This window comes from Sinocyclocheilus anshuiensis, unplaced genomic scaffold, assembly GCF_001515605.1.
Source record: "Sinocyclocheilus anshuiensis isolate Anshui unplaced genomic scaffold, SAMN03320099.WGS_v1.1 scaffold235, whole genome shotgun sequence".
Taxonomy (NCBI): domain Eukaryota; kingdom Metazoa; phylum Chordata; class Actinopteri; order Cypriniformes; family Cyprinidae; genus Sinocyclocheilus; species Sinocyclocheilus anshuiensis.
In genome coordinates, this window is record NW_015552562.1 from 385,437 (window position 1) to 410,146 (window position 24,710).

At 38.6% G+C, this 24,710-nt stretch overlaps 1 protein-coding gene across 1 annotated transcript in view; it reads right to left on the bottom strand.

Moving 5' to 3' along the window:
* Window positions 1-1,230: 1,230 nt before the first annotated feature.
* LOC107664748 (neuroblast differentiation-associated protein AHNAK-like) overlaps window positions 1,231-24,710 on the bottom strand; it is a 24,719-nt gene continuing 1,239 nt past the window's right edge. The window contains 6 exon segments of the mRNA XM_016455395.1: window positions 1,231-6,619; window positions 6,622-9,139; window positions 10,862-12,448; window positions 12,605-12,810; window positions 13,006-13,162; window positions 13,479-13,540. Coding sequence (XP_016310881.1) covers window positions 2,223-6,619; window positions 6,622-9,139; window positions 10,862-12,448; window positions 12,605-12,810; window positions 13,006-13,162 — 8,865 coding nt within the window. The 5' untranslated portion in view covers window positions 13,479-13,540 and the 3' untranslated portion in view covers window positions 1,231-2,222.

Sequence of the window (24,710 nt, forward strand, 5' to 3'; positions counted from 1 at the left end):
ATATATATATATATATATATATATATATATATATCCTCTGAAAAGGATTTTGAGGCATAAGACATATATAGGTGATTATTTTGGTGCAAAACCAGTACACACCAGTATGAACTGAAATAAAAGCACAGTCTATCCTCTTATTCCTGTAGGAGTCAAGGACACCATCTGTTTAAATCTCTTTGATACAAGAGATGTCAGCTTAGACTGCTGCTCACTGTATTATTCACAAACATCTGCCCTACCAGATAAAGAGAGATTCTTCCTACCTGCATAACACATAAATAATCATAATTCTACAACAAGGAGCATTGATGAAGGAACAACACTCCAAACCCACTGGCTCTTCATGCACTGGTTATTTTCCGGTGTTAATGCAGATTTGACTCCTTTATTAATCCTTTTATTATTATAAGTGTAGTACATGTAATTTTACCTCCTGTCAAAACAGCCTCTTTTCATGGCTTTGATGTAGAACAGGTATATCTGTGCAAAAATTCTGTGATGCTAATCATACAAATTGGAAACCAGTTTACTTCTAGTAAATCCTATAATATTTCCCCTCTTAAAATTTGACAAACCTGGAGCGACCAGGAATCAGAAGGAAATCAGTACATTAAAAATGTAATCTGTACATATAAAACAGCACAAGTCTGTCTCAGAATCAAACATGTTCAAAGACAAAAGAAATTCACCCTAATCCACTCAATTCCTTGTAATGTCAGTAGCATAGTAAAAGACAATCATTTATGTCTTACCTTTCAAACGAAATAGGACAAATATGGGCGCTTGTCTGTATTCCGCTCAGCTTGTCATAGATTTCAAGCTAACCATAAAATGGATGGTCTCTTTTCTTTTCTCACCCCAGTTCTGCTAACGAATATTTGCATACAAAACAAACCACACTTTCCTCCCTCAAAGGAATTTCCTGATCATTTCCTTCCTTAGAACTGGTTTGGCGAACCAGGACAGGAAAGCCATTTCCTGTTTTCTTGGTGTTGGCTCCTATCAAAGTATTCATAGAAAGCTGAAAGCATAACGGTTAGATTCAACACATTTGAAAAAATGCAACCTTGTTTTAAGGAGTATGGTGACATTAATATTCAAGTTAATGTTCCAACAAAACTGTTCTGTGTGGTTTTGCATTACAATACAGAAGATGAGTGCATTCATGTACATGTTTCGTACTTTAATGCAAATGAGTCACATTCAACACACAAGTATTGATAATTGTTCACTTTATTAAAATTTTTATTGCAACTGATACAAGGGGGAAAAAAAATAGAAACTTGCAGCCTAAATGTCCCATTACTTACAAGGCCAAATGCACATTTTATGCCTTTTCAAAATATTAATGTTTTACCATTGGCATTAGCATTCCTGTAGTTATATCACCACATGACAACACGGCATTTCATAAATTTAGTGAGAGGAAGAGAGAGAGTCAACCGGATGTAAAGAAATGTGGAAGATAGAACAAAAGAAAAATGCCTTCGAAACCATTAAAAGCAAAGCTTTTGCCAGCTGCTTCTTGGTGTGCATTTTAATGATATCCAAGCAATCATTGAAAAAGACAGTCTTAGATATAAATACTTTAGAAGATTATAATCTCTGTGTAAATTCCATAATATCTGAACTGTCATAATATTTGGGACACAAAGTTACGTTATCCCATGTATCTGTTTTGAATCAAATTATTTACAGTTTGTACAGCCCTTAAACTTCATTGTGCTCACTGAGATCTGGTTTATCACTGCTCAAATTAGTTATTCATATGCAATGAGTACATATGATACAGCACTGCTAATGTAAGTGAAGCTGAAGTTTTAAAAACCTTTCAAATCTAACTAAAATCACTCCTCTTGCATTTAAATGTGTCCAGACAATTTTAGAAAGGACAACATAGTTCCAAAACTTTCTAAGGTACAAAAATAGAACAAGTTATCAGATGACAGATTTTTATATTAACTACACACATTGTTGGATTGGATTTGAATTTCCTATCTACAAAACAAAATTAAAATTACATAACAGATTTCTCTTATTTACAGTTAAATTGTGATTCAGAGAAAAAAAAATTATATATATATCAACGCCTGTAAAGAACATATGTGGGAATTGAAGAAACAGTCAATATGGCAGTGCACTATTGTTTAAATGAAAGACAGATTTACATTTACAAAGTGTGTATGTGAATGTACTGTGTATAGATACTAGCGTGAAAGCTATTTCTTTGGTGACACCGCTATTTCGAGTTGTGGAAACCGAAAACTGCCTTTTGACCCACTATCACTGCTGGATGATGATGACATTCTGGACTTCTTTGAAGACTGAGCAACTCCACCAGCATCCTCAATCCTAACCTCACTTTCATCTGTCACTTCATATGAACCTTTACTTTTTGAGCTAAAACCTCCAATTGTAGCAAACTTCAACTTTCCTTTTTTGCCTTTGGCCTTTTCTCCAACATCAACTGAAATGTTGCCACCCTCTGCCTGTAAGTGGCCTTCAGCAGAAACAGGGGAAGCTAAACCTCCCTCATCACTTACAGAGGATGAGTGATGTTGTGTTTTTTTGAAGAGGTCAAGGGAGGCAGATTTACTCTTTGGTGAAACTTTAAACCCAGAGCTTCCCTCTACTGTCAACTTGCCACTTGTCAATTCCCCAGAACTAAGGCTCAACTCCTTAGACACCTTTGCACCACCTTTACTTGTAACATCAACACCTTCTCCCTCAACAGTAAGATCAGCTGCACTGCCACCTTTAGATTTAGATTTGACAAATAATTTTGGCATTTTGACTTTCACTTTTCCACCACTGCTTTTCATATCAGTGTTCTCAATTTCCAGACTTTGGGAAGTAACTTTAGAACCAGCAGCCAATTCACCTGAACCTACATCTACTCTCATCTCGCCTCCATCTACTTTAGGCAATGCAACACCAAACTTTGGTACTTTGATTTTAGGAAAGGTTACATTACCTTCTTGGTACTCCATCACACCAGATAATGATGCATCTGGCTTCATGTCTAACCCACTTGCAGTCTCTCCCTTTTGTCCTCTTACATTAAAGCCTGGTATTTCAATGCTCCCTTTTACTCCTTTTTGTTCAGTGAGATTTAAATCAGCATCTAAAGCACCACCATGGACATTTACAGTAGGCACTGTCAACTTAACATCCTGTATTTTTCCTCCTATGTCAATTTTAGCCTTGCCTTTTCCATTAATGCCTGATCCTGCTACACTGACACCTGAGGACTGAAAGGTCTTTTCTGGAACCTCTAAAGTTGCATCTCTAACAACTAGTTCAGGAGTTTTTATTTCAGAGCCAGAGATGCCGACTTTTGGTATTTTGATTTTTCCTCCTTTTGTTTTGAAATCAGGACTATCCAAACTAGCATCTGGTGTCTGAATATCAGTTTTAAGGCTTGCAGAAGGCAAATCAGCAGATGATTTTATAGTTCCAGAGGCAGATGGACTACCTTTAGCTTTTGAAGATGTGATGTCAAATTCCACATCAGGAAAACGTAACTTTCCAAAAAAAGGTTTCTTTACTTTGGTTGACTTCATCTGTAGGTCAGGTTCATTTGTCTCCAACTTGACAGTTTCTGTCTTCATATCACCATCAAATGTTTTAGACTTCCCCTTCCCTTTGGCCAATTTGAATTTACCTTTCTTTCCTTTCACATCTATGTTCATATCAGGTCCTTCTACACTACCACCAGCATCAGGAATATCTGCATCTAATTTTGGGCTCTTAGCTCCAAGCGAAAATTTTGATTTTTTCATTTTTGGCACCTTGATATTTGCATCTGGTCCACTGATATTGACATCAGGGCTTTTGACATCAATACTCGCCCCTATATCTTTTTCAGGTATTGAAAGACTGCCACCTGAAGGCTTTATTCCAAAGTTGGGACCTTTGAATTTTGGGAACTTAACATGTTTTAAACCACCCTCAGGTCCTTCAATGTCAAGATCAGGAGCTTTAATATCAATTTCTGGTCCTTTAATGTCAACATCTGCTTTGGGGAGATTGACGTCAACATCTGGGCCCTCCACTTTAGGACCTTTGATACCAAATGATGGCATTTTGATTTTAGGCATCTTGATGCCACCTTCTGGGCCCTCGATATCAACATCAGGACCTTCAATGTCCACTTTTGGTGCCTTTATGCCACCTGAAATCTTTGGAACAGAAACATCCATATCACCCTTGACTTTGGGGCCTTTTAAGTTGACATCTGGCATAGAGATCTTTGGACCTGATATGGAAGGCATTTTGAGCTTGGGACCTTTAATTTTTCCTTCAGGTCCTTCAATGTCAAGATCAGGAGCTGTAATATCAATTTCAGGTCCTTTAATGTCAACATCTGCTTTGGGGAGATTGATGTCAACATCTGGGCCCTCCACTTTAGGACCTTTGAGTCCAAATGATGGCATTTTGATTTTAGGCATCTTGAAGCCACCTTCCGGGCCCTCTATATCAACATTAGGACCTTCAATTTCCACTTTTGGAGCTTTTATGTCCCCCGAAATCTTTGGAACAGAAATATCCATATCACCTTTGACTTTGGGGCCTTTTAAGTTGACATCTGGCATAGAGATCTTTGGACCTGATATGGAAGGCATTTTGAGCTTGGGACCTTTAATTTTTCCTTCAGGTCCTTCAGTGTCAAGATCAGGAGCTGTAATATCAATTTCAGGTCCTTTAATGTCAACATCTGCTTTGGGGAGATTGATGTCAACATCTGGGCCCTCCACTTTAGGACCTTTGAGTCCAAACGATGGCATTTTGATTTTAGGCATCCTGAAGCCACCTTCTGGGCCCTCGATATCAACATCAGGACCTTCAATGTGCACTTTTGGAGCTTTTATGTCCCCTGAAATCGTTGGTACAGAAATGTCCATATCACCCTTGACTTTTGGACTTTTCAAGTTGAAGTCTACATCTGGCATAGATATTTTTGGACCTGATATGGAAGGCATTTTAAACTTGGGACCTTGGATTTTCCCCTCAGGTCCCTCGATGTCAAGATCAGGAGCTTTAATGTCAATTCCAGGTCCTTTAATGTCAACATCTGCTTTGGGGAGATTGATGTCAACATCTGGGCCCTCCAATTTAGGACCTCTGAGTCCAAATGATGGCATTTTGATTTTAGGCATCTTGAAGCCACCTTCTGGGCCGTCAAAATCAACATCAGGACCTTCAATGGCCACTTTTGGAGCTTTTATGTCCCCTGAAATCTTTGGTACAGAAATGTCCATATCACCCTTGACTTTTGGACTTTTCAAGTTAACATCTGGCATAGAGATATTTGGACCTGATATGGAAGGCATTTTGAACTTAGGACCTTTGATTTTCCCCTCAGGTCCTTCAATGTCAAGATCAGGACTTTCAATGTCCACTTTTGGAGCTTTTATTTCCCCTGAAATCTTTGGTACAGAAACATCCATATCACCCTTGACTTTTGGACTTTTCAAGTTGAAGTCTACATCTGGCATAGATATTTTTGGACCTGATATGGAAGGCATTTTAAACTTGGGACCTTGGATTTTCCCCTCAGGTCCCTCGATGTCAAGATCAGGAGCTTTAATGTCAACATCTGCTTTGGGGAGATTGATGTCAACATCTGGGCCCTCCACTTTAGGACCTCTGAGTCCAAATGATGGCATTTTGATTTTAGGCATCTTGAAGCCACCTTCTGGGCCCTCAATATCAACATCTGGACTTTCAATGTCCACTTTTGGGGCCTTTATGTCCCCTGAAATCTTTGGTACTGAAACATCCATATCACCTTTGACTTTGGGGCCTTTTAAGTTGACATCTGGCATAGAGATTTTTGGACCTGATATGGAAGGCATTTTAAACTTGGGACCTTTGATTTTCCCCTCAGGCCCCTCGATGTCAAGATCAGGAGCTTTAATGTCAACATCTGCTTTGGGGAGATTGATGTCAACATCTGGGCCCTCCACTTTAGGATCTTTGAGTCCAAATGATGGCATTTTGATTTTAGGCATCTTGAAGACACCTTCCGGGCCCTCTATATCAACATTGGGACCTTCAATTTCCACTTTTGGAGCTTTTATGTCCCCCGAAATCTTTGGAACAGAAATATCCATATCACCTTTGACCTTGGGGCTTTTTAAGTTGACATCTGGCATAGAGATCTTTGGACCTGATAAGGAAGGCATTTTGAACTTGGGACCTTTGATTTTCCCCTCAGGTCCCTCGATGTCAAGATCAGGAGTTTTGATGTCAATTTCAGGTCCTTTAATGTCAACATCTGCTTTGGGGAGATTGATGTCAACATCTGGGCCCTCCACTTTAGGACCTCTGAGTCCAAATGATGGCATTTTGATTTTAGGCATCTTGAAGCCACCTTCTGGGCCGTCAAAATCAACATCAGGACCTTCAATGGCCACTTTTGGAGCTTTTATGTCCCCTGAAATCTTTGGTACAGAAACATCCATATCACCCTTGACTTTTGGACTTTTCAAGTTGAAGTCTACATCTGGCATAGAGATTTTTGGACCTGATATGGAAGGCATTTTAAACTTGGGACCTTTGATTTTCCCCTCAGGCCCCTCGATGTCAAGATCAGGAGCTTTAACGTAAATTTTGGGGCCTTTATGTCCCCTGAAATCTTTGGTACTGAAACATCCATATCACCTTTGACTTTGGGGCCTTTTAAGTTGACATCTGGCATAGAGATCTTTGGCCCTGATATGGAAGGCATTTTGTACTTGGGACCTTTGACTTTTCCCTCAGGTCCTTCAATGTCAAGATCAGGAGCTTTAACGTCAATTTCAGGTCCTTTAATGTCAACATCTGCTTTGGGGAGATTGATGTCAACATCTGGGCCCTCCACTTTAGGATCTTTGAGTCCAAATGATGGCATTTTGATTTTAGGCATCTTGAAGACACCTTCCGGGCCCTCTATATCAACATTGGGACCTTCAATTTCCACTTTTGGAGCTTTTATGTCCCCCGAAATCTTTGGAACAGAAATATCCATATCACCTTTGACCTTGGGGCTTTTTAAGTTGACATCTGGCATAGAGATCTTTGGACCTGATAAGGAAGGCATTTTGAACTTGGGACCTTTGATTTTCCCCTCAGGTCCCTCGATGTCAAGATCAGGAGTTTTGATGTCAATTTCAGGTCCTTTAATGTCAACATCTGCTTTGGGGAGATTGATGTCAACATCTGGGCCCTCCACTTTAGGACCTCTGAGTCCAAATGATGGCATTTTGATTTTAGGCATCTTGAAGCCACCTTCTGGGCCCTCGAAATCAACATCAGGACCTTCAATGCCCACTTTTGGAGCTTTTATGTCCCCTGAAATCTTTGGTACAGAAACATCCATATCACCCTTGACTTTTGGACTTTTCAAGTTGAAGTCTACATCTGGCATAGAGATTTTTGGACCCGATATGGAAGGCATTTTAAACTTGGGACCTTTGATTTTCCCCTCAGGTCCTTCAATGTCAAGATCAGGAGTTTTGATGTCAATTTCAGGTCCTTTAATGTCAAAATCTGCTTTGGGTAGATTGATGTCAACATCTGGACCCTCCACTTTAGGACCTTTGAGCCCAAATGATGGCATTTTGATTTTAGGCATTTTGATGCCACCTCCTGGGCCCTCTATATCAACATCAGGACCTTCAATGTCAACTTTTGGTGCCTTTATGTCACCTGCAATCTTGGGTCCAGAAACATCAATATCACCCTTGACCTTTGGACTTTTCAAGTTGAAGTCTACATCTGGCATAGAAATCTTTGGACCAGATATAGAAGGCATTTTGAATTTGGTGCCCTTGATTTGTCCCTCAGGTCCCTCAACATCAAGATCAGGAGTTTCGATGTCAATATCAGATGATTTTAAACCAATGTCACCACTAGGTACACTGACATCAATTTCTCCTTTGGGTGACTTAAAACCGAACTTTGGCATTTTAAATTTTGGCATCTTGAATCCTCCCTCTGGACTTTTAACTTCTACTCTTGGAGAACCAACTTCCACTTTGGGCATATTTACATCACCTTCAAAACTGACACCAGCTTGACCTTTCACTTTAGATCCTTTCGGAAGTTTGACATCAACATCAGGTGCTTCAATCTTTGGCCCTTTAAATCCAAACTTGGGCATTTTAAATTTAGGCTTCTTGACATTTGTTTCTGGAAAATTGACCTCAACATTTGGACCTTCAGGACCAGATACTGATGGCATCTTCACTTTTGAGCCTTTGATTTTTCCTTCTGGTAATTTTATATCAAGTTCGGGCCCCTTGATACCCAAATCTGGTGTTTTGATGTCTCCTTCAACTTTTGGAATTGAAACATCAACATCACCTTTCAGTTTTGGACCTTTTAAGTTGAAATCCACATCAGGCATATAAATCTTTGGACCAGAGATGGTGGGCATCTTGAATTTGGAGCCCTTGATTTTTCCCTCTGGTCCTTCAATATCAAGTTCTGGACCCTTAATGTTCACATCTGGTGCTTTAATTTCTCCTTCCAGTTTTGGTACGGACACGTCAACATCACCTTTCAGTTTTGGACCTTTCAGATTGAAGTCAATGTCTGGCATAGAAATCTTTGGACCAGAGATTGATGGCATCTTAAATTTGGGGCCCTTGACTTTTCCCTCAGGTCCTTCAATGTCAAAATCTGGAGCTTTGATGTCCACATCTGGTGCCTTAATGTCAATATCGGCTTTAGGGATTTTCACATCAACATCTGGACCCTCCAGTTTTGGAACCTTCATTCCGAATGATGGCATTTTGATCTTTGACATCTTAAAACTACCCTCGGGACCTTCAATTTCTGGGCCTTCAATTTTCACTTTAGGTGCTTTAATATCTCCTTCCACTTTTGGAACGGACACGTCAACATCACCTTTCAGTTTTGGACCTTTCAGATTGAAGTCAACGTCTGGCATAGAAATCTTTGGACCAGAGATTGATGGCATCTTGAATTTGGGGCCCTTGATTTTTCCCTCAGGTCCTTCAATGTCAAACTCTGGAGCTTTGATGTCCACATCTGGTGCCTTTATGTCAATATCGGCTTTAGGGATTTTCACATCAACATCTGGACCCTCCAGTTTTGGAACCTTCATTCCGAATGATGGCATTTTGATCTTTGACATCTTAGGCATTTTGATCTTTGGCATCTTAAAACCACCGTCAGGTCCTTCAATTTCTGGGCCTTCAAATTTCACTTTTGGTGCTTTAATATCTCCTTCCACTTTTGGAACAGACACGTCAACATCACCTTTCAGTTTTGGACCTTTCAGATTGAAGTCAACGTCTGGCATAGAAATCTTTGGACCAGAGATTGATGGCATCTTGAATTTGGGGCCCTTGATTTTTCCCTCAGGGCATAGAAATCTTTGGACCAGAAATTGATGGCATCTTGAATTTGGAGCCCTTGATATTTCCCTCAGGTCCTTCAATGTCAAACTCTGGAGCTGTGATGTCCACATCTGGTGCCTTAATGTCAATATCGGCTTTAGGGATTTTCACATCAACATCTGTACCCTTCATTCCGAATGATGTCATTTTGATGTGGAGCTTTGATGTGCACATCTGGTCCCTTAATGTCAATATCGGCTTTAGGGATTTTCACATCAACCTCTGGACCCTCCAGTTTTGGACCCTTCATTCCGAATGATGGCATTTTGATCTTTGGCATCTTAAAACCACCCTCAGGTCCTTCAATTTCTGGGCCTTCCATTTCCACTTTTGGTGCTTTAATGTCTCCTCCCACTTTTGGAACGGACACGTCAATGTCACCTTTCAGTTTTGGACCTTTCAGGTTTAAGTCAACGTCTGGCATAGAAACCTTTGGACCAGAGATTAATGGCATCTTGAATTTGGGGCCCTTGATTTTTCCATCAGGTCCTTCAATGTCAAACTCTGGAGCTTTGATGTCCACATCTGGTGCCTTAATATCAATATCGGCTTTAGGGATTTTTACATCAACATCTGGACCCTCCAGTTTTGGACCCTTCATTCCGAATGATGGCATTTTGATCCTTGGCATCTTAAAACCACCCGCAGGTCCTTCAATTTCTGGGCCTTCAATTTCCACTTTTGGTGCTTTAATATCTCCTTCCACTTTTGGAACGGACACGTCAACATCACCTTTCAGTTTTGGACCTTTCAGATTGAAGTCAACGTCTGGCATAGAAATCTTTGGACCAGAGATTGATGGCATCTTGAATTTGGGGCCCTTGATTTTTCCCTCAGATCCTTCAATGTCAAAGTCTGGAGCTTTGATGTCCACATCTGGTGCCTTAATATCAATATCGGCTTTAGGGATTTTCACATCAACATCTGGACCCTCCACTTGTGGACCCTTCAGTCCGAATGATGGCATTTTCATTTTTGGCTGGTGCTTTGATGTCCACATCTGGTGCCTTAATGTCAATATCGGCTTTGGGGAGTTTCACATCAATATCTGGACCCTCCACTTTTGGACCTTTCAGTCCTAATGATGGCATTTTGATTTTTGGGATCTTAAAACCACCCTCAGGTCCTTCCATTTCTGGGCCTTCAATTTCAACTTTTGGTGCTTTACTATCTCCTTCCACTTTTGGAACGGACACGTCAATGTCACCTTTCAGTTTTGGACCTTTCAGCTTTAAGTCAATGTTTGGCATAGAAATCTTTGGACCAGAGATTGATGGCATCTTGAATTTGGGGCCCTTGATCTTTCCCTCAGGTCCTTCAATGTCAACATCTGGAGCTTTGATGTCCAGATCTGGTGCCTTAACTTCAATATCGGCTTTAGGAATTTTCACATCAACATCTGTACCCTCCACTTTTGGACATTTCAGTCCGAATGATGGCATTTTGATCTTTGGCATCTTGAAACCACCCTCAGGTTCCTCAAGGTCAGGGCCTTCAATTTCAACTTTTGGTGCTTTAATGTCTCCTTCCATTTTTGGAACAGACACATCAACATCACCTTTTAGTTTTGGGCCTTTCAGATTTAAGTCACCTTTCAATGTTGACCCTTTTACATTTAAGTTCATGTCAGACACCGCAATATTAGGACCGGAGATTGGTGGTATCTTGATTTCAGAATCTTTGACTTTTACTTCAGATCTCTCAACATTAAGATCTGGAGTCTTGATATCCACATCTGGTGCTTTAATCTCCATTTTGGCTTTCACGAGATTTACATCAACATCAGGAGCCCTTACTTCTGAAGTTTTTATTCCTAATGAGGACATTTTGACCTTTGGAACCGTAAAGCCACTTTTCACATCCTCGAGATCTGGCCTTTTAATTTCAATTTTTGAAGTTGTAACATTCCCTTCAACATTCGAAACAGACACGTTAACATCTCCTTTCACTTTTTGTCCTTTGAGGTTTAAATCCACATCTGTCATAGAAATTTGACCAGTGACTGATGGTGCATCAAATTTAACATCTTTGACAGTACGCTCATGTCCTTTAAAGTGAAGCTCTGGACCCCTGATGTCCATATCTGGTGGTGTGATTTTTACATCAGCTTTGGGGAGACTTACTACTGCATCAGGTTCCTGAACCCGAGCTGACATTTCCTGATTCCCAGTTATGCTGAAACCTCTCTGACTAACATCTTTAAGATTTTGATTGTTAAAATTCTCTTCTACATTTTGACCTTCCTTGGGGTCATCTATGGTAAATTTAGACAATTTGGTTTTATCAGCAGACCCATCCTTATGCACTTCAGACAAAGATTCCCTGCCAATACTGCCCCCTGTATCTCCACTAATGGAAAAACCTGAAACACGAGTGTTCAGAACAGGGCCCTTTACTGTAGCAACCTCAGTTCCTCCCATCATACTTGAAGCTTTAAAACCAGCTTCCAATGGAGAAGAAATATTTCTCACATCTTTGTCTAACCCCATGGTTACTTTGCCAGAGAGATCACTACTGCCTGCAGAAGCTTCAGTCCTTCCAAAATGTTCTATCACCATCTGTCCTTTACGACCTGACAGTCCAGTGTCTGACACATTAATTGTAATCTCTTTCCCACTACCATCTAATTCACTTGTTGCTTTTAAAGATCCTGTGCTAGAGTGCTTCACAGTGGAGCCAGTGACATGGGGCCCGCTAAGAGTTATGTCCCCCATTTTTATACCTCCGTGTGCACCACTAACTAGGCTACTATGTGGTAATCTGATTTGAGTAGAATCCCCCTCCGACTGCTCATGCTGCAAGACCTGAATTTTGTACTCAGGGCTTGAGTGATCAATCTGCTGACTAGTCCCCCCAGGCACGTCCACAGTGTAGGTAGTTATTCGACGAGTGATTGTAGTAATGGTGCAACCATCACTGCTTGTGCTGCTGTGACGTTCTGTGCGCACATCAACACCCTCAGCAAGATCCTCTGACTTTAGTCTAGGTTTAATCTTCTTAGTGTAGATTCTCTTGTAGTCTTCGTCATCCCCACTCTACAGGAAATGGAACATTACAAATTACTACGACATGCCATTTCTGTGTGAAATTTATGTAAGAGAGAAATGTGTAAAACATTTCAGTTAAATTTAATTTGTTAAATACGGGAGTACTGATCATACTAAAATCTACAATTTACGAGGCCACCTTACCAGAAGAATGTCTGAACTAGAGCCTCCTAACCCTCCACGTCCTTCCCATGACAATGTCCCCATTGGAGAACGGCAAGGTGACTTGTCTCCAGACTTACTTTGTAATTTTAGTCCAACCTTATGTCGGTTTAGAGTCTTTAATAGATCAGCCGTTTCTTCTGAGCTCATGTTGTCAAAGTAAATGGTGGCCCCCACAATTTGGTCACCTGTGAGAAATCAACAGTACATGGTAAGTTCAAACTAAATGAATTACAATAGATAAATTATATTTGGAAGACCTACAAGAGCATTAGTTCATTAAAAAAAAAAAAGAAAAAAAAATTAAACGTTAATGTTAAAATTAGGTTTTCCAAATGTTTGCACATTACATTACAACCGGCAGGGTTTTTTTGACTTCATACCTTCATATACTTTCCCAGTATGAGCAGCAGGGGACTCATCTTTCACCTCTTTGACAAAAATCTCTCCTTGACCTTTTTGTTCTATGGTGAGCCCAAGCGTATCAGTGCCCATCCACTGTGGGAAAAGCACTTCCCTTGTGTCCTGCTCGTCAGCCATCTTATAAATAAATAAAATGAGAAATTACACAATACATAATGAAACACAGTAAAACATAGTAACTATTACACAATACCAAATATATATGTTGACTACTATTCAGTTTCAAGTTGAATGAGTTAAAATGAGCAAAGCTTTTTTTCTGGAGAGAAATTACCTTATGAACAGTAAAAAAGTGCTTCGTATTTTTTCAGTGATTGAAAAATAAAAAAAATGTAACTTAAAATTGCAGGGCTTGGCTGTAAATTACACGTAGCTATCAACATCATGGCTAAAACACATCTAACTATTCATTCTATATATTCATTCTGTGTACCTCTAAATGTGTTACTTCTTCACCTGTCCCCTAGTGTGGACCGTGTCAGCCCTTGTTCTTTCCTTAACACAAAAAAAAGAAAAAGAAAGTTAGTGTCTTGCATTCAAATTAACCTTTCACAGATAGGTTTAACAGTATGTTCATACATTTAAAAAAATAATAATAATAAAAAAAACAATGCTGTGTTTTTTTGTTGTTGTTTTTTTAACAACAGTAAATATCAAACAGACCACCAGATGGCAATATAGTCTCCAGCAAAGTGAAAGTAAACCAGCATGATTTCTGTTTGGGAACTTAGCAGTGGTTTAACTACATCTTTCTAGCAAAAACGGAGTTATCTTTATACCATGATTTTCTTCAGCATCAAAACAAAGCTTTAGAACAAGAGCAATAACTTGTCACTTAAATGCATTAAGCTCAGTTTAATACACAGATTAAACATCTAAAATATCTAAAAATCTGATGTCAATGAAATGAAAGTCAGACTGTAGCCTGTAGATCTGGGAGTCACTTGCTTGATGAACATTGCTTCAGAGTTTTTTAGCTGACGTGGGCCTGCCATTGCAGCTTTCAACACAGAAAGTTCTTTGTTTCAGAGAGATCACCCCCTCACAATCATCCACCCTGCAATTACACAGGACCTCTTGGATATGAAAAAAAACTACAGTCATATTTCACTACCGATTAGCAAATGAGGCACTAGTTTATTTTAATTATGAAAACATTTGCCAGTGACAAAGAAAAAAAATCAATGTCTTGTTATACCAAAAGCGACGCAGAACTCAAGTCAAGTGCTGTGTAGTCAATTTGTCCATGTCCCACTTTGTTGCCAAGTAAGATACGAGTAGTAGTAGCATTATGTTGACATGGAAAACAGTCAAAAATATAGCTCAACGGTCATTACACAAAAATATCTGTTTGCTCAATAACATGATTGATCTGTCAGAATAAAGTATTCCAGAATGCCATACAGAGTGTAAGAAATGGAAATGGAAAAAGCTTCGTCTCATGTAATCATGAATTGGTGGGATGTAAGAGTTATTCAAGCAATCCAAATGCTCCCTTGATTCAAAATAGTAAGTATACTCACTTCTGAAATAAGCCTGACCCTTACCTTAGTGGATTACTGAAGGAATGTACACACTCAAAATAAAATGTGAAAACAATGCTGCAAATATTAAAGGCTTAGGTGCAACTCAGCCATTCATGAAGCTAATGATAAATACAATTAATTCTACATTTTTTCTATAAAAAAAAATATGTAAATTGAAAATTTATTTCAGCCGCAATCAAGGAATTGCAAAGATGTAAATAAATTGCTAAAGTTGCTTTTAGTCTTTCTATTAGTTTTGAGTTCATCTATATGCAAGTATCTAAACACTAACAAAGTTGAACTGATGCATGTTCAGATGCATGTTCAACATATGCATTTAAGATCGAGATATATGCATTTAAAATATAGTCTCTGTCTTCTGGAAATTTGTTAATCGGAAAATTGATTATTCATAAATGACTAGAGAAATTCTGTGTATTTTATAGAATGAGAACATTTTCTCCCCTCTAAATTATAAATATCACTTGCCTTGCCTCCCACTAAATATGCTTCCCATTGGGGTGAAAGAAGCCTAGACTTGTGTCCATGTCGACCATTTTACTCCAGAGACAGGATAGCACAGAGCAGATCATTTGAGAGAGTCAATCATGCTTCCCTCGACAGTACGGCACAGACTACAAAACATCTGCATTCCGTTTGAATTGTATACAAAATATTATATTTATATTAAAGCACTATAAGAGGCTGTTAGATATTAAAAGAATAGACGGCTTTAACATTATAAACAACACTAAGGAGAGAACAAGACGACACTACAACTAGGCCTACACATCAACATTACTATAATTTAACACATTTTACCGTTGCTGTAACTGGAATTCTGACAGAAACGTTAGTTTCATATTAAATCTACTTTGATTATGTGACTGTTGATTAGTCAACATCACATGCAACAGAATAATGCACAATATTTTACATTTAATAGACATTAAGTCTCTGAATGTAATTTCAGTAAAACCTCTCAAAGTCCTCAGGGGTAGAAATGCTACACATGGGACATGAAAGCTGTGAAACCCAAGCCTGAAAAAGTGCCTTATTATTGTTGGCTAAAGCTGATATTTACAAAAGGAGAAGGGGAAAACCTACATTGCTGTGTACTTAAGAACTCCCTAGCAAGCAGTGCAAAAGCTTATTATTTCTCTCCCAGCCTGGTCTATACCTCTTAACATGATGCCACGCCCTCTATCAACATTCCTGTCCCGCTATACATATATGTTCTACTTCCTTTACCCTTTTTTAAACCTATATAGTCCACGGTACCATTTGCACAGCGGCTGTTGTCACAAATCTGACAGATTCCTCACAGTGCGCTTTTGGAGGAGCAAACTGAGTGGGAGGGTAAGAAAAAAATAAATTAAAAAAAAAAAGGATAAAGGCAGATGTGTACATCCATGACTGAAACATGGAACAATCATGGACCAAAGAGGCAAGCAGAGGCACATTACATTGCCCAACACGTTAATTGTGTGCCCAAGCAGGCACATCTTACTTTCTCTTAACCACATAAACTGAGCTCAAAACAACTCTGATAAAGGCAGATGTGTACATCCATGACTGAAACATGGAACAATCATGGACCAAAGAGGCAGCAGAGGCACATTACATTGCCCAACACGTTAATTGTGTGCCCAAGCAGGCACATCTTACTTTCTCTTAACCACATAAACTGAGCTCAAAACAACTCTGACACCAAGTATAGCACAGCTCATCTTTCTTTGTATAAGTGAGATATCCTTTAGCTTTCAGAAGAGTATAAACCACGTCACTACCAGAGCATTACTGGAGGGTATTTGCTTAAAGCAGATGGCTCTTACCCAAAATCATATGATCTGCTATGATCCATGTAAGCAGACACTTCATAATACCTCCAGTGTTTGTACAATCATAAGACGTCAACAATGAAATAGAACACATCTTTGTGAACTATTGAGTTGTAGTCGGGACCTTTTAAGCAGACCAAGCTTTGAGGTCTAGCAACAAAGAGCGTCGTACTGGAGAGTGTAAGATTGAAACAAAACTAGAAAAAAGGAAACCCCCAGATTTTAATTACTGTTGTAAAAAAGGACCAAGGGGACCTGAAAAGCGGAGGGAACCCATTATAAACCTTAACTGTTTGGTGTATGAATCATAATTTGGTAACAATATATACACCCAGCAATTCTTGCTGAAAGGCAAGTGGGCGTTACTGCTTATGCTTTCATTCAATCCATTGTCAAAGCAACAAATTGGCACAAGGTTCTTCTTTGTCTTATAGCTGATGTTTTATGCATGTCATAAACTAATAGATAAGGGAACCTACTGAATTGCCAAGGCTAATGCTCAAACTCTCTCCTGTCTTCTTTTATATTCTGAAAAAAAGCAAGAAAGGAGAGGGAATTCAGATGTAATATAAGTAAATATTTCAATACATCAAATAGTCAGACGCCAAAAACAATCCAAAACCATCAATTACAAAATGTACATTCAACTCAGGTATCACACTTTTATCTTTTAAAGCAAAAAGCTTAATAATAATAGTTTTGCTTGCATGGTTTCGAGACCTTAAGCTAGTGGATCAGACTGACTTTATTTCCTTTTTCCTTTAAAAATGCAGCCCCACCCTAGTTGGCTTTATACTTTGGTTTGCCCTAAGAGGGCGACAGTGACTGAAACGGTTACAATACGAGCGTACAAAACGGGGAGTTTTCCTTTGCACGAACCAAAGACAGAAGCGTACACGTGTCTGCACAAGATTAAACGTTTCATCGATGAATAATTGTCTGACTAGTCTTGACTACTGAAAGTCACAATTGCGTTTGTGTTTAAATATTAAGTTTGATAACTAATTATTGTTCAATACAATTAACAGCATCACTCCCTCAAAATAAACTCAGCCTCACATGCCTGCAAATCCACCCTGTGCTCTAAACACTGGGAATCTTTTTGGGCAACTACAGACAGAGTGAAATTGCTTGTCACTGTCAAGATATTACTGTCTTTGAAAATGTTTTAGTTGCCTTACACTTAAAACGCATATGAGTGAGAATCAAACTCTTACACTCTCATCTAGGCATTTATTTGCTACGTTTGATGTTAAGAAATAATTCAAGATTACTGTAAACTAAAAATGTGAGATGATTCAAGCCATTCATAGTAACCATGCCAATGGCATGAAACTGTCACTTGCCACAGGCAAAATAAAGTTCAAGTAAGTTTCTCACAGGAAAGCAAACATCATGTGCAAATCCTTATTTGATCGCCTAAAAGCTCCTCAAGTCACATGGTATGGCCGAAGACACTGGAGGCTAAACTACGCAGTCATTTCACTCATTTAATTTCACACAAACCAAATTATCAAACTTCATTATCTACCCTTATCTTACACAAAACAAGAAAAGACAATCAGTCCATTTTTGTTTCATTTAATAAAAAGGTTTAGACGGCCAGCTCACGTGGGAAACAACTCCTCACTGTCAAGCAGTATTTGCTCCACTCAGTATTTGCTTTAATAATGTACTTCTCCGGTTACTCAAAAATGATAAGTGTCAATTGTTCAAAGTCATAAGCTGCGAGGCTTTTGTCAAGACTTAGTCAAGTGACTTCGTACCAAACACCTAATATAATACTCCCACAATTCCGGCATCATGAAGAAAAACTTTAAAGAGCAAGTGCCATTAGCTCTCATGCACACTTTTTAAATCTGTGAAGTGTTGAATTGTCCTTCACACTCCATGGCCTTTGAAGCTGTCCCGTGGCTTCTCGTCCAATTTAGCGTTTGATAATTTCTGCATGGAGGAGGCTGAGGACAAAGAGATATCTGTTTTAAGCCTTTCAGTCCAGGCTAGAGAAATGTTGGGAATTTGTTTTGTTTCATAAACATGTCTTTCAGGCCTTTAAAGCAACGATGCATGACAAGACAAGATACATGTGCGTTTCTGTGAACGCTGTGACAAATAGCAATGAAATGTGGTTTCAGTGATACTAATATAATTCTAAATAATAATAATAATAATAAAACCTTACGACTTGGGTCAGATCACAAATGTGGTTACTTGAAATTGAGAGGTTTTCCCTACAGCAGAAAAGCATGAAAAGACTTAATGTAACACTAGCACTGCAAACAAACGCTGGAATCAGCACAGACAGGTACATGCTTGCGGGGACCTGCCCTGATATCAGTTGTCTCCAGTACTATTCCACTGTTACTGACTCTGCTAGAAAACAACTGGTAACAGCAAAAGTAATCATTTAAAGCCGCCCCAAGAAAACTGTATATTTACCCTAACTTACAATCTTATAAACTTTGAATAAAGTACCTCTCTGTCCCATTCAAAAAGGATGGGCAAACCTTTGCTCTAAATATTTACAAAAGCATTCATTTGGGGAGTTACAATTCATCTTGAAAATGACCAGCTATTTTAAAGTAAACCGCTCTTCACAGGTTTGTGGGGTCGCATAAGTAGAAACTAAAACACTTTAAACTTTTTTTTTCCTGCTACTTCCAACGTCTTATTTGGAAACCATTGCTAGAACCTCTCAGTACCCTGTTGTTTCATTAACGGATGGTTATTTCTGAGCTGTGACTGAAATAGTCATGGGCTCACTGTGATAAAGGCCAGTCAGGACAAGGCTGTCACACTGTTTGCAAAGAACAACATTTGGCAGAGCAGCTGTGTACACTCAAACGGGTGACATCTATGAGCCCTGTACGTAGTTGTATCAAGTATGTGGTCAACCTCAAGGTGGAGCCAGCCGAACAAAACTGCATGTTACAAACACGATCAACGATAATTACTAACAAATTATTGCGCATGTCAAATTTCAGAAAGAATTAAAGAATGCCATCTGGCTTTAAAAAAAAAAAAAAGTTTAGTTTCACAGAATAAATACACTTATATATAGTTCGTATTGTTGTGCATGAGAAAGACTGGTACTAGAACAAAATGCGACCATAATCACAGATCTAAATGTGTCAGACAACACCGCAACGCTTCCATCTGGCAGAGGTTGTTTGGAAACAACCGTGCAACTCTAAAAGGAGCAGAGTTTATGGCACAACACAGACGGCAAACGTCGCAAATCCAAAGTAGGGGACACACCCTTCGTACAATGAGAAACTACACACACACCATCTCTCAGCCCGCACATAGCGCACAGTGAGCTGCGAGCCCCACCCAGGCCTCCAGTCACACGCATTCCTTGATAGAGCCGTCAGGCCAACTGGAAGAGAGCCCAGCCTCTCCTGCAGTGACTAACTCCAAAGCAATGTCCTACTCTCTACCCAACCACTCGAATCACCCAGTGGGTCTGAGCTTGGTACAAAACCAGGGGATTCTTTCATGGTTTCCACTTACTAACAGCCAATGGAGCAGGGTTATTTTTATTTTTTAAAGCAAGCAGATGTCTGCATTTTGTAAAGACTAATAGAAACCCCTCATGACACTGATTAATGCACAGCAAAAGAGGTCATAAAAAAAGACTGTTTGCATGGTTTGAAAGCTCTTAGTGCTCCAATGTAAATGGGAGATATTCCACAACTATAAAACTACATTTATAAAGATTCAGCACAGGGATGCACGATATATCGGCCACCATATCGGTATCAGCCGATAAATGCTCATTTTTTCTGTTATCGGTATCAGCCCGATAAGAAAATTTGGCCGATATCTTAAAGCCGATAAATAATGCATTATTTCCTTCAGAGACACTTCAAATGCGCGCTGTTCGTTTGCAGCCTTTTGTGCAATTGTACGTTGTAATATTGTGTTTATTTGATGTATATCTGATTTATCTCATATAGAATGCGTTTGGTTAAGTTAAAAGAGCGCTTCAGTTTACCGGTGATCATCTTTAGCTCAGCGCACGTAGCTCAAACAGCAGTGCACAACATTAATAACTATGATTGGGAATGTCGTGTATATAACATTCTAATGAGAACATTATTATAATAAAACGTTGTGAATTCTTTGGGTTTAGTTGCTGTGTTTCAGCGCGTTGTTATGGGAAGAGCGCATCCACAACAGGATCACACATTCTGACTATAGCACGCAATAACTGCGTCATTTTGTACATATATAAGTTGTAATATTATGTTTATGTTGTATTAATATTAATCTCAGGATGCATTTCCTTGAGTTAAATAAGCTGCCAGAAAAACACTTCAGTTTACCGTGTTCATTCAGCTCTTCAGCTTCAGCACGCGCAGCTCAAACGGCTGCTATTTAAAACAGTGGTATTAATTTGTTACTTTTTCAAAATCATTGATACATTATTAATAATAACAACCACTTTTATTTTTCTCTTATTATTTTCATCAACAATATGGTTTAGTAATTAAAATAATTTAATTACTGTCCGTGCAGAGGCTATTCCGTTTTATTGATCTATGGCGCATTCATTTTGATTCTTTACACGTGTAATGATGTCCAGTGACTTGTTTGCATTATTTATGCATTATTTTATTTATTTGTAAGACTTTTTTATGACTAAATTTGGTAATGGGAGAGTAAAATTATTTTTAAAACGTACACCGTTCAAACTAGGCTGCTTATGTTGAAGTGTTTGGGATGTGGCTTTTAATGATGAGACCTTTTTTGTAATCAGGCTCTCAAAAAGTATATAAAAATTTGGATATAGATTTATCGGCCAACATATCGGTTATCGGCTTTCAAAAATAAAGAATTATCGGTTATCGGTATCGGCCAAAATTTTCATATCGGTGCATCCCTAATTCAGCACTTAGATAAGTCATAGAATTGTTGGGCAAACAACCAGACCACTAATTATAGAAAAGCCACTGCAAGCATTTCAGGCAACACTTTTTCCATTAAAGTGTTGTAATGTTTAATAAGAGACACACACACATACAGTCAGCCATTACACAATGCAATAACATAAATTGTGGCCTTTGGCTTTGCCTACAGGAGTTGCTTGGTTGCTCACCCTTTAGCAGACACGTTTTTTCCAAAGCAAATTACAGGATACGTTTTAATGCGACAAGTGTAAGTCATATTTCTTCATTAAATGCTCATTATTCATTTCTGACAAAGCGAGAGCTGATACATGAAAACGGATAACTACTATTTGGTTAAAAGTTCTACTTTTACTTCCACATGGACTCAATTCAAAACCACAAGTGACCAAACTCTCGTGCAAAGACATACGCTTTCAATCTTATTGTGGAAATATCACCTATTTAGAGGAACAAACAGAAGACAAAGATAAAACCATAAAAATGTGCTGTGGTGAATCGCATTTAATAACATCATGAAGCCTTAAACATATGTATAAATATTTTCTAATATTTTAATAAATATATGCATGTATATTAGCTAAAGGCTTTCACTTGAATTGAGGAACGTTTTTGTCTATTTTTTGACTAGTTTGTTTATCCCATTAACAAGGCTTTTCAAACCGAGTCATAGGATATGAGTCAGCAATCAAATACACAGCGATGACTGATGGCAAGGTGGTTTTCTTACCAGCTCAGGGTGCATTAGATTTCATTTTCCATCAGCTGGTTTTATAGTTAAGACTGTGTCACCACTGCCAAGCGTTTTGTAGAAGTGAAAAGGCATGTGGTTTGAAACGTCCAAATAAGTCAGATCCAAACTCTCTGCTTATCTATAATTCAACTAGAAACAAACTCATGTAAACTGCACATGGAACGATCTAACCTCTGCAGTCAGTATCCTTGGTCTGTTGTAAACAAGTAGATGTGCATACCTACATTACTGAAATGGCGTGATGTAGTACGAGCTGTAGTCAAACACTTATTATACGCCGAGACATGCCGATCATTAAATCGCCTTACAGCACACTTTGGAATGCATTAGAGCTATTAAACTATGGCCTCGCTGTGTACTTTGTCTTAAAAAAATTTTTTTTAAATAAGTGTGCAACTTTCATCATCCACAAGCAGCTCTTACATCACTCACTGGAACCAAGAAAACATATCAAGTGTCACTGCAGTGCATATCTTTATTGTTATTCATTGATATGGAAATTAGTTGGCAGTAAACACACTTGCATAAATGTACTTGGTCAATTAAAAGTGCACAATAAACCTAAATCAACATTTAATCCATTATATCATGCCGCAATGACGGGTGTGGCTAACAGGAAATAACACGTCACGCAAGTTAGTGCGTGTATTTCACCTTGGCTACAATATAACCTATTTACTTGCTGCATCATTAAATTATGGTTTGCGCATATTATGAAGCACATCATTTCTAAAAGTAACTGTCTGAAAATACATAATTGAAGCATTAAAGTCAGGCCAAAAACAAACAGCCTTGGACAGACATTGAAGCCTAACCATCTTACTGTCATGTGATACTAAACTTTAATGAAATGCAGACCGTATCTTCTATTTCAAGGCTGACAACAAATGTAATCTAGTAATCCAAACTGAACTGCAGAAGTACAATGGAAATACAGTTTATCATGTGTCATAGGCACACGTACAAAAATAAATCTAACTATCTGAGGTCCAAAATGTATAATAAATAAAATATTAATTTCAAGATAGTGATAAATAATACAAAACCGTAAAACTATAAAAATAAGTAGGCCCATTTAAAAAAGTCAGTAAATGGAATCAATTGGAAATGCCAACAATTATAATAATAAAAAAATGATTAAGGCACGTGTGCCAAACTGTTACAACACAACTCTGTCAATATGGAAAATGATGAAATATGAATGCCTGACTCCGACTCAGAGCCATATTGGCAAACAGATAGTGTATTGTCCAACTCTGTTTTAGCTTCAAGCTAGTATTTCTCAACCATGGAATGATGATAACTCCAGGGTCTGTCTGAACAGGAAGACACGTACTAAGATAATGCAAGTCTCAGACTTCATACTTCAAAACTCTTCAAATGATCCCGACATCCTGTGCGGCATCGTGCTGACAACTTATCTGCTATGGATCATCATCACAATTTCACGGAGAACTAGAAAAAACAAAATCAAATGAAGATTCGAGATGTGAGAAAACGAACAAACAACGAATGAAACGCTCTGCTACAAAAGCCTGCCACTCCTCCCTTGGTGTTGTCACCGCAAGTCCTCGACAAGCCTTTAAGGAAACGACAAAGGAAGTGTGCACAAGTCCAAGCTCTTTCCGTTTCACGCTAGAATAGATGGTCCTACGAAGTACACACTAATCTGACCTATCAACACAGAGGAGCAGAACGTTTTGCCTCCACTGTAAATGTCCGGAGCTATCCTGCATCAGATAATAACACACAGACCCTAAAACTTTGTTTCTATTCAACATTCAATTCCTAAATCATTCAAGATAAGCAAGAAGCACCCTGTTCTGTTTTAAACAAAACACATTGTAACCTTCAAATACAACCAAGGTTGAAAGACATTGCTGAACATGAATGCGGCAACCACGCATACAGAAAATAAAAAAATACAAATGAAATTCAAATTAACTTTATTTTTGAAGTTACTCTAGCACTTTAAAACTGTACATTATTACTGTTTGACCGCTTTAGTCTGCTATAGAGTCATCTGCCCTAGCAGAACAGAAGAAAGCTTTGGGTGTGGCAGGAGAAGGGGGATGGGCTCCAAATGTTCCTCTGATGAAAAATCTGCTCACAAACATTTTTAAAAGATAGCTTAAATCAGATAAATTGCAAAACAGCTTTTTTGGATGTCAACACTCCATACGCATCTCCAAACTATCAGCACTTATCTGCAACTCCCCCCTTTTTGTCCTTCTCACTCTTTTATCTATTCCTTTCATTCTCTTATTCTGTTATATAACAAAATTTCAGTCATCCTACTGCAAAACAGCTCCATAACTAAAGTCATGCAGCAGTTGGGCGTGAATAAAACACCTCATTCTTTCTTCTCCATAGCAAGCCTTACTTTCTCCCTGTGTGCTTCAAACCTGCTTTCAATTAGTACGTCTTTCCAAACCACTACATTCCATTACCCCCTCCTCCCTTCACCCCTCTTACTCACTCACTACCCACACCCTGGCCAGGGCTCCAGGTTAAGAAAATCAAGGCAAAATATTAAAGGATTTGCAAACTAAATTAAAACGATCACATTTTATAAGGCTAACAAGAATGATTCAAACAAATTAACATTTCATTATATATATATATATATATATA